The sequence below is a fragment of the Medicago sativa genome, chromosome 5 (genome assembly GCF_051527215.1).
Source record: "Medicago sativa cultivar Bolivia chromosome 5, Bolivia_mono, whole genome shotgun sequence".
In the NCBI taxonomy this organism is placed as follows: domain Eukaryota; kingdom Viridiplantae; phylum Streptophyta; class Magnoliopsida; order Fabales; family Fabaceae; genus Medicago; species Medicago sativa.
The window spans coordinates 78,200,354-78,212,226 of NC_140753.1; the positions used below are offsets into that span (position 1 = coordinate 78,200,354).

General features: G+C 35.4%; 2 protein-coding genes across 2 annotated transcripts; one reads left to right on the forward strand and one right to left on the reverse strand.

Annotated features, from left to right (window-relative positions):
* Positions 1-5,176: 5,176 nt before the first annotated feature.
* Positions 5,177-8,849, reverse strand: LOC146925335 (F-box/kelch-repeat protein At3g06240-like). Its single transcript, XM_085711959.1, has 3 exons — positions 8,812-8,849; positions 6,482-7,221; positions 5,177-5,370 (listed from the first exon to the last, which is right to left on the reverse strand). Exons 1-2 carry the CDS (start codon positions 8,847-8,849, stop codon positions 6,483-6,485), a joined length of 777 nt encoding a protein of 258 aa, XP_085568085.1. The 3' UTR covers positions 5,177-5,370; position 6,482.
* Positions 8,850-9,041: 192 nt separating this feature from the next.
* On the forward strand, positions 9,042-9,857 carry LOC146925336 (uncharacterized). Its single transcript, XM_085711960.1, has one exon. It carries the CDS (start codon positions 9,042-9,044, stop codon positions 9,855-9,857), a length of 816 nt encoding a protein of 271 aa, XP_085568086.1.
* Positions 9,858-11,873: the final 2,016 nt, after the last annotated feature.

Here is an 11,873-nt window from a genome sequence, read left to right on the forward strand (position 1 = left end):
AAATTAATTTGGACAAGTCTGAGATGGTTTTCAGTCCTAATATATCTCAAGACTTCAAGAAGCAGTTTCAATAACATCTTCCTGTCAAAATCAGTGAATGCATCCAGAAGTATTTAGGCATGCCCACTCAGTTTGGCAGATCTAAGGAGCAAGACTTTCATTTCCTTATGGATAGAGTATGGAAGAAACTCAAGGGGTGGAAGGAAAAAAACCTTTCCTTTGAAGGGAGGGGTGTCCTCATCAGGGCTGTGGCACAGGCTATTCTTACATACTACATGAGCTGTTTTATGCTCCCTAAAGGTTTGTGTACTAAAATTGAAAAGGCCATCTGCTCCTTTTGGTGGGGGACCACATGATCCAAGAGAACGATGCATTGGGTGTCCAAGGAAAAGCTGTTCAGATCAAAACACTCTGGAGGGATGGGATTTAAAACTCTCAAGGATTTCAATATGGCAATGTTGGCTAAACAGGTGTGGCGCTTTCACACTAACTCAGACTCCCTCATTGCTAGATGTTTCAAAGCCAAGTATTTTCCCCATAAATATATTTTACAAGCTAAAGCAGGAAATAACCCCAGCTATGCCTGGAGAAGTATTCAAGGCTCAATCTGGGTAATCAACAAAGGTAGTTGTTGGAGGATTGGAGATGGAGGTTCTATTAACATTTGGGAAGACAACTGGATTCCCACTTATAAAAATTACAAGGTTCTGACTACAAAAGAGGCTCACCATTCAGTCAACAGGGTGAAGGATCTATTAAACATAGAGGGTCCTAGTTGGGCTACAGAGACTGTGGATGGACAATTTCTCAGCATTGATAGAGAACAAATTAATCAAATCCCCATTATCAACACATCTAAACCTGACTCCCTCATGTGGATGCATGATCCCACTGGAAATTATACTGTTAGGAGCAGTTACATTACCATTAAGACATGGCAATCTCAAAACTCCCTTTCCCCTTCACCTAGCAGTGAGGAAATCCTACTTTGGAAGAAACTATGGGCTATTCACACTATTCCTAGACACAAGGTCCTTCTCTGGAGAATTTTAAACAATTCTCTTCCAGTTAGAAGCGCCTTAGGTGAAAGGGGGATTAAGTGTTACAACCTATGCCCCAGATGTCATACAAAAATTGAGACTATTACTCATCTGTTTATGACCTGTCCCAGCTCTAGCAAAGTTTGGTTTGGATCTAACTTATCCTTAAATTTTGCAAATATTCCTAATCCAAATTTCATAGACTGGTTATACGATGTTGTACTTCGCTACGAGGAAAGCATTATCATCCAAATAGCAGCTATTATTTATAATCTATGGCATGCTCGGAATCTTAGTATTTTTGAGGAACAAATGGTACCTGAGTTGGACATCATTCAGAGAGCTTCGAACTGCATCACAGAGTATCAGCAAGCAAATCTCCCTGGTTCTTCGCCTCAAGCTCGATCTGGCTCGTCTCACGCAGCTCCTCACAACCCGCACAGCAATTCCAGATGGTCGAGACCGCCGACTGGGATGGTTAAGGTAAATGTTGACGCAAACATGCAGGAAAAAGGAAGCTGGGGTTTGGGAGTTATTATTCGGGATGAGGAAGGATTGGTCATGGCGGCTAGCACTTGGAAAATGGCTGGTAATGATACAGTGATTGAAGCAGAAGCTTATGCGTTGTTAACTGGTCTTAGATTTGCCAGAGATTGTGCTTTTCGGAAGGTCATGTTTGAAGGAGACAACGAGCGTTTAATGAGAATGGTGAAAGAAGATAGTGTCCAAGATAGATCTTATCTGGGTCTTATGATCCAGGAAATCCTCAACATCAAGTTATTTTTTGACATTTGTCAGTTTCGGTTTACCCCTAGGGATGGTAACAAAGTTGCTAATCAATTGGCCCATTTATCCCATTCCGAGCCCAATATGGTTTGGATGGAGGAGGTGCCTGTAGCAATTTCCTCTTTGTACTTTCAAGACTTAATGAGTTAATATAATCGTATTTTGATTGAAAAAAAAAAAAACTAATTGAATAATATGGTGTGAAAAGATTAGATAGTAACTAATTGAAACTTCTTTTCCTTAAAAAAAGAAAGAAAAAAAAATTTAATGGATAGTATTGAAAGTATTATATATAGTTTGTTGAGATATTTTGGCTACATAAAATATTAGAAATTAAATATAAAATTAAATAAAATATTTAGTGGATAAAATCAAAAGTTTGTTGAGATATTTATGTCAAATAAAATATAGAAAAAATAATAAAAATATTAAGAATAAACGTGGAAGTGACACGTGGCATAAAAAACCTTGTTTTATATATATACTATTGATATATTCATTCATCAGAAATACAGTCATCTGCTATAGTATATCATTAAATTTAAATTACATAGAAGTATAAAACACTTATATCATAAAACTTCTATATATCATCAAGCGGCGGCGGGAACTTCCGCCATCTCTTGCTCCGCCGAAGCTGCTGCTGGTGGTGGTTGGTGGGGGAAACACTTCCTCCAAAGGAAGTATATCCCCCAAAGAATGAGGAGGACGCAGAGTACAATATAAACATATTGTGGAACATCGTCGACGTTGACGGTGACCTCCGGCACCGCCACCGTCGTCTTGGTGACCGTCGACGATGTCTAGTTCTTCTCTGTAAGCTCAGCCATTTGGGTTCTGGTTCTGGTTCTGGTTCTGTAAGTTTATGGCAATGCTTAAGTTTACTCATTATTAGACTAGCTTGAAAAGACTAGCCTTGTTAGACTAGCTTGTCTTCAGCGCAGAAGCTTCCCATTGCAATGGCTTTGTCGAAACTTCTATTCCAAGTTATCATTCGAGACTAATTTCATCTTTATTTCATTATTCTGGAGAGCTTGCAAAGCTGACTTTATCGATTCTTCGAGACTAATGTGTTTTTCTATATGCAAATGCAATTGGTTTAAGTCCACTGTCCTCCATCTCTATGATCTTCTGCACAAATTTGATTTTCTGATGATTCTCCTTGGTTATCAATAGTATGTTGTGTTAGTTTAGTTGATAATTCAAGTTTAGATTAGTGATAATCATGATTGGTTGATTATTCACAATTTGTTTTAGTTTGTTATGAAGTTAGCAAATAAGATCTAGAGTTTGTTACAATGCTTGTGCTTCAAGCAACTTAACTAGACAATGTTCTAATGAAAATATTTTGAAGTTTAACTTTATCCAATATAATATTAGACCTATTTTTAAGGGAATTGTCCTTTTACATGGAGTTAAAATGAAAACTTGATACATGGAAATTTGCAAAACCGGTCATGGTGGAATCAAGGGCTTAGAGTGGAGCAGAGTACTCTGTTTTGCATAAGGGTATTTTCGAATGATTAGATATTTTAATATGGTTTAAAATTGAACAGGTCAATATTGCTTCTATTGGCCCACAACAGAGGACAACTAGTGTGCTTTAAAATTGCATCTATTGGTCTTCAACTTATTGATCTGATTTGGATGGATTATACTCCGTTATTATGCATTTTATATTTTTTAAAGGGAAATGTTAATTTGTGCCCTTAGGGCACATGTTAAGTATTCCACTAATAGAAATTATGTATCGGAAATTGTGTTAATTTATTGCTTAAAAAATTTAATATTAACTTTTTTCATTTAATATTTACCATTAGTGGCAAGAAATTTAATGCTTAACATGTGCCCTAAGGGCACAAGTTAACATGACCATTTTTCTTAGTGATCGGAGGGTGTATACGTCTCAGACAATTCTCAAACACTATTTTGCATTTATGAATTGGGTAGCCAAGAAGATTGGTCACTTTATGTAACACCACCAATCACTTTTCATATAGATTTATCCAATTGTTTAGCCGATATTTTTTACAAAATCCGATCACATTTGATTTTCAAAATTTTACACCAATTAAATGTACATGTGCGCCTGCGTGCGTGCACGCGCGCGTGTGTCCAAAATTACATGTACTAGTTTTAGTATTATTGTTTTTGGTTATTTGTAGTTTGCTATGTGTTTAGTTTTTGATTTTTTTTTGTTGTTGTTTAGAGGATGGATTTGAGACTCTTGGTGAACCCTAGCTTCTCGAAGAATGTGTTCCGCGGTGATTTGAATCGGATTAGGGGTTTTGTCCTTAACCTTAATTGGATAACGCAATGTCGCCAATGAAGCCATGGTGTATATTATTGTTCATATTGTGGTGGGTTAGTTCTTATTTTAATGAAATTTAGTCTTTTAATTAATAATTTAAGTAATTTATAAAAAGAAAAATAGTAAATTAATAATTTCAATGAAGGGTAAAATACAAAAGGAAAAAGTCAATTCAAACTCATGTATTCTCTTTTATATATAATATAGATATAGATATAATGAGCAAGACATATCATGAATGGTCAAAATTACCATTGTTCTTACCAAAACATTTACAATTGCTAATCTCCTTTTACTCATTTTTCTAATTGATATAGAAGATGAAATTATTGATTTTCATGTTTCTACATCCCACTATGCACTAGAAGGAGTAATCGTTATGGCGTACCTTGAGTGTGAGGGGAGTTTATCACTATCACTATTCACTACAAATTATACTATTAGGAGACACTAAAAAAATATTGCAGTTTGGATATATTCAAACTATTTAACCGTGTTAAACACAATTAAGAAGAAAAATAATTGATGTTTAATCTCTTTCCTACACAATACAAGAAATCGAAGAACTGGATATGGTGGTCAAAATTAGAATTGAACATATGTTAATAAGAGAAAAGTTTACTGATCCAATTGACACAGAGAGAATGAACAGGTGCCCTTAGGGCATTCAAAATGAAATATGAAAAGGGAAATGCTAAGTGTAGCGAAAATTTGTATCCCAACTCCATCGCGAACACGTGTCAACGAAAATTTGAGAAAGTACATAAACACTTAAATTTCATGAGTTAATAAATATTTCAGTAAAATTCTTAGTTCCACTTTATCAGACATTCATAACTTTAATGAAGTGAGCTTTGCCTCCACTGAATCTTATCAAAATGAGAAGCTCACGAGAAGGAAGCAATGTCAATAGTCATACCATTCAATTGATAAAGGTGATATAAAGTTGTGAGATTCATAATATAGTTGAAAAGCTAGGATTCACACAATTTCATCAAAACCATCAAATATTAATGACATGAGAACTGAAGCAAGCAAATCGACGACAATATCCTTTTGTCTACTTGAATCCAAAATTTTCAAAAACAAGAAAAAGAAGTTGAGTTTTGTGACATAACACTGATCCAACAGTACAAAAACATTTTAAAATTGCTTTTAGGTACGGACAGGAGCTCCTCCGGCTACAGCAGGGCAGGGGGCTTGACCAGGCTGACCGGGCCTTGGCGCATCATCCTTTAAAAAAGAAATAAACAAATTTGTTAAACACCAACAACTAAAATAAACAGCAAAATATAAATAAATAGACTGATAAACAATTTCACACCACTGAATCCAGACTTTCATTAAACTAGAGGGACTTGATTAGATATTTTGTTTGGTTGAGAGGATGAGAGTTAAGCCTATCTTTAGTTCACAAGAGGATGGGGTAATTTAATCAGCCAAACACACGGTATGTAAAGCAAACTAAAGTGAATTGGCCACTTTAATACACACTTAAATGCCACAATATCAATATCAATATCAAACTATAACAGGTATATGAACAAGTCTAGGATTTGGTAAAGGGAAAGTAATCAACATTAGACAGCCATCCTATTCATTAACAAGCCTTCACTTTCACATTTTGGATGACAGACTATAACATTGAAAAGGCATGAAATAAACTTACATCTACAATCTACAAAATAATGTGCAACTGACACTGTGGTCAAATGCAGATCACGGAAAATAGTGTTTTGTTTCAAATTCCGGTATGAAACTGTGCTATAGTGTCACAATAACGACTATTTGACAATACATTAGCCTAAATTGTGGATCGTGTAACAATAGTGATTTGTTCAAATTCTGTCATGCTATAGTGCAACATTATTTGACAACACTGAATTGACGCAGCAGTGCATAAGGTATATAAGAAAACAAGTTTCAAGTGTCAAAATTATTAGTATGCTCGCATTTGTATAGCCATGTTCCAGGAATGGTACATGCGCAACCTATTTTTATTAGATTAGAGTCTAATCTTAGTTCCATTATCACTAATAGCCTAATACAAATCTCCATATACAATTTCTAGGGTAATTCAATGGCTAAACTAGTTCATAAATCATAATAAAACAAAAATGTTGAAGAGGCATTAAGAGAGTTAGTTAATTACCCTGCACCTAATGAAACGTTGTGGAGGGTCACACTTACTCCTATCAGTACGAGATCTGACCCTCAACACGAGAGTGGATAGCACAAGAAACACAATATTGTATCTTCAGATACAGCTTAGGAAGAGTGTATTCTACAAATCACATTCCAACAAAAAAAAAAACATAATCAATTAAGGAGAGTATTTAACTACCTTATTCTTCTGGTTTGTGCGTCTTCTTAAGCTTGGTCACTGTCAGCTTGTCATTGGGGAGCGAAAGCAATGACTCTGTATACATAGCCAATCGGAATCCACGTGCATCTTCACAATAGGAGTTATGCTCTAGAATCTCTCCTTTGTCGTTATATTTCACCAATCCAGTACCACCATCTGTTCCAATAATATCACCACTTTTTGTATAGGATAAAGGGCAAAAGTAGGGAATGTCATCATAAATAGGAAGAACAAGAGTTTTAATCCAAGATGAATGCACTTTGTATTCTTTCATCACCCATATATCAACTTCATCGTCCCTCAAAATCCATAGACTGAGAAATCCTCTAAATACCCAAAAACCACAACCTTTGGAATTATAATTAATATCAACTGGGAGAAGAATCTCTAGAAGTTTCCTTTCCGTTAAATGAAAGGCAACAATAACATGGTCAGATATATCATGACGAAAAGCCAACCAGTGAATAGCCCCATTGAAGAACGACTCTACTTGTCGAACCGAGGAAGAGACATTAGTATAAAAAGGCAAACGGGTTGTGCATGCAATTTCCTGCCACACATTAGCTCTCAATGAGAAAAGCCACAAGTGAGATAGCACATCATCTGAGTTTGAAATTTGATCACGGGAAATTGAAACCACTAAATAATCATCTGTTGCGTGATCATACCCAAAACCATATAAATTAAAGGGCAAATTACACTCACCTCCCCTGAGGTTTCTTTAAACAACACACATATCCCCTCTAGTTTTAAAAAAACACTCACCTCCCCTCTAAACTAACTGTTAACCTAAAATGTTTGATAGCTTATTTGTTAACAACTCAACTTTATTTAATTACAACAAAACTCCACTACAATACAATACAATCGATGACAAGGAGTAGTAATATTGATGATGTTAATGATGTTGGTGAATGAAGTAAGTTTATTGATTCAATTCAACTTGAAATTGTAAATGACCAGAAATCAGGGTAAGTGGTGAATAGTTTCATTGGAGAAAGGATTTGAAGTAATGGTGTATTTGGGGCCAGTAAATCAATTTCCAGCACACACACAAAAAACGATGGGTTAATTTTGTTTTACATTTTCCGATATAATTCCTTTATTTTGTTTGTTTTTATGTGATTTTTTCCTGTTTGTACATTAATCAGTTTGCAATTATTAATTAATGTATGAAAGGGAACTGTATTTTGGTTTTTGTGTTGCAAGAGAGGTTAATTTTGTTATAATCATCATTGTTGAATCATACATTTTTCTATTTCTCTAGCTTGATGAATCCAAAGATTTTTGGATGCTGATTGATTCATTTTCCATTATAAATAATCATCATTTATTTATAATTAAATTGTTCTTCTCCATTGTGTAATTTTTCTGAATTTTCCACAGGCGGGGCACCAACATAGTCAAAGACATCGTAGCTGACACAAGCTTCCATTACAACTGAGAAGTTAACTGCTTACTAACGGTGTTAACATATAAGGGAGGAATATGTTAATTAAACAAACAAATAAGGGAGGTTAATGTTCATTTTTAAACTAGAGGGGGTCTATGTATTGTTTAAAGAAACCTCAAGGGAGGTGAATGCAATTTTCTCTAAATTAAAAATATAATCATTAGGAGACAAAGGTATTTGTTTGTTACGTCCAATGGATGGATTCCATAGGTAGAAGCATGCACCAAAGTGCAAAAGTATAAACCCTCTACACGAACCTTTAATTTCAATATCGAAATAAGATTGTGGACACAAAAAATTATTGTTCATTGAAGCAGAAGCGTAAAGTGATAGCTCTATATCTATAGATTGAGTTTTAAGAGGTGGAGTTAATATGAGCATAATTCTACGAGGATGTGTTGCAGAGGTGAGTTCAAAGTTAGAATTTGCAAAGTCGATATCATGAGAGATGAGAGAAAACCAAGACTTACAAACGCATTTGAGACTAATAAGTGAATGAATTTTGCTCTCCACCCAGCACGTTTTGCTCGCACCCTGCAGCCATGCCAATTTTGCCCTTGCGCAAGTTAACATGCGCTACGCAAGTTAACTCACGCTGCGTAAGTTAACTCACGCAGTGTTCCTGTTTTTGAACAAAACCCATCAGTCCGAACTCCAACCACCATTTTCTTTCCCTCCACCTTCAAAAACCCAAAAAGTGAGATTTTTTGGGTCAAAATCATCATCCCAAATCATTGCAAATCGTCAATCATCATCCCAAATCATTGCAAATCGTCAGGAAGCAAGTTTCTACGCTCATCAAGCATCAATTATCAGGTATTGTACCATCTAAACTCATCTCATTTTGCTGGTTTACCTGCTTGGTTCGCCTGTTTTTCGTAGGGAGTAGGGCATGGTACGCAAGTTAACTTGCTGCGCGACTTAACTGGCGCAAGTGCATAAGTGCTGCGTGACTTAAGTCACGCCACTGTGCAGCCATGTTTTTTTGAATTTTTTGCGCCACTTTTGTTCTTGGTTAGCTTGTTCCGCAAGTAATTTATTTTTTCTTCCTTTGTAATTTTTTTTATTCAATAGATATTTAGGGAGATGGTTGACAAAGTCACGGATGATGGCGTTGAACCGAAACCGGCCAAAAAAGAAGGTTCCGGTGAAGGTTCCGGCGAAGGTTCCGGCGATGTCAAACCAAGCTTTAATTTCAAACCATTTAAAGTCCAAATTCCAATTCCAATTCAACCTTCACAACCAAAGAGGTCACTTCCAAAGAGGAAAGGTGCACGCCTTGGCACTTACTCCCGCTCACAAGCTTCATCCTTCACTTCAAAACCGTTTTGGAATATCCCATACATTTCACAAATTCCAAATATCATGAGGCCTTTTGTTGAAGAAATTGTGAATGTTAAAGGGGATGGTCATTGTGGATTCCGGGTGATAGCTAGGCACTTGGGGATGGATGAGGAAGATCATGTATTGATTCGTCATGCACTTATTCAAGAGTTGAGAAATCATAAGAGTGACTACATGCCGATATATGACACGGAGGAGCGTTATAACATAATCTTGAATGGTTTATACCCTCCAAAACGTACAATTGGTGTTGCGCCTCCAGATAAGTGGATGACCACTCCGGATATGGGTCACATTATTGCTTCTTGCTACAAAAGACCCGTTGTTCTATTGACTTTGTACGAAACGACGGGTGGTGTATGTGAGACATATTTCCCAATCCGAAGTGCTCCTCCACTTAATCCACATTCCAACATCATGTGTCTTTGCTTAATTCCCGATCACTATCTTCATGTGATTTTGAAGGAAGGTTGTCCGTTACCACCGAGTTGTAAGGAGTGGATGAACAACAAGATTGGTGATACTCCCACCCCGCAAAAAAAAGGAACAAGAATTTGAATGGACGGAGGACATGGAAGAGGACGACAATTTAGGAATATCACTAGACCTCTTAGATAGGTTATAATAGGTTAGGAAAGTTATAGGTCGGTTGGTGTTCGTCCTATTTTTTGGTGGTATTACACCCCGACATATTTTTTGGTGGCCGGTTATGTAATTTGTATATTTGTGGCCAATATGTAACTAATATTATATATATATTAAATGAAATGAATTATTTTTTTGGTGGCCGGTTATGTCACACCAATTATTGCTTGCATTACTTACTTTGTCTCTAATTATTTGTAATTTGGATCGTTTACGTGTCATTAAGTGTGTTTAAATGATTACGGGTCATTACCGGCGAATTTGTGTAATTTGGACCGTTTGGATCGTTATGTGTGATTATGTGATTGTGAAAAAAAACGCTGTTTTGGTGTAATTTTGATGCACCAAGTCGTATTATCCAATAATATTGTTAAACTGACGTAATTAGGTTCAATTACGAGCATTTTAGGGTTTGGACCCAAACTGCATTCAATGCACATCAGTACAACATTTAATGCTGTACTGATATATCAGTAGTGCGTGAGTTAACTCGCGCAAGTGTAATACTATGCGTGAGTTAACTCACGCAGTGTTTTTTTTCATACATGCCTATGCGTGAGTTAACTCACGTAGAGTTTTACACTTGCGCATCTTAACTTACGCAACGTTACTTAACTAACGCATAGTATTACACTTGCGTTAGTTAACATGCGCAGGGGCAAAATTGACATGGCTGCAGGGTGCGAGCAAAACGTGCTGGGTGGAGAGCAAAATTCTAAGTGAATTCACCGGTAGCCTTAGCAAGATTTGGATGATCAAATCATGAGGTAGAAACAATGGATTCTTCTTCTCCATGCGTACGGTTGTTTTGTTCCGCTTGGTGTTGAGAAACACGTGAGACGGTTCTACCATTTAGCCCTTTAATTATTTATAGTTTCTGGCTTGCTACCTACATCCACCAAACATCATTTTCACACCCCTTACCAAACTTACGTTTTGTCAAAGATTGAATTATCTCATCTATTAAATTTTCAAAATATATTATAACAAATAAAAAATTATATATGTATTATCATATAGCTGAGGGGCAATTTAGCACAGTGGTAGTAGATTGATATATCCCTTGATCTTTAGCTTACTCTTTATTTTTTAGGCAAGCAAACTTAAGGTGTTTTATTCATAGTAATAATAGCAATACAAGGAGAAATTACATCAAAAGTTCTTAGTGAAGCATGGGATAAGGCTGCTCATGTGAGAGCATGAGCGCAACCGTTTGTTTGATACCTAGTAAAAACAACTACATAGTCATTTAAACCTAGTTGACCTATTTAATTATGTTTATATTTAAATACATCAACATGAAATAACTTTTAAATAGTCTTTCAAGCCAATATAGACTTTAAAAAGGTCACACTTGGGTCTTAAAATTTAAAACATGTAATGACTATTTAAGTTAAAGCCTAGTATGATCTAGCTTATTTTTATCCCTGAGTAGGATATAGAAAAATGAAAATCAATAATTTCATCTTCTATATCAATTAGAAAAATGAGTAAAAGGAGACTAGATGTTTTGGAACAAGGGTAATTTCAACAATTATACTTACTTTTAAAAAGTGTAACAAACTAGATGAATATACTTATACTTACTTTTTCATTATCTCAATTATAACTTTAAACAACTTTTTCTATACTAAATATTATTGTTGTTGTCATTAAAAAAAAGAATTGATTATATTTTTTTGTTATATTGTTGGTGTCATTGAAATATATAATCATGGTTAGTTTGGTTTGTTATAACTTGAAAGCAACAAACATCTATATTTTTAGTTTTAATCAAAATCAAAGTTTCATAAAAAAAATACCGTTTATAATATTCAAACGTTAGCGCAATAAAAAGAGCGAAAAAATGGGAACGTGAGTGCCCGTCTTTTCGCTAGTAAAAATAAAGGAATTTAATTAGAACTATAATCAAAATTTGCAAGTGTAACC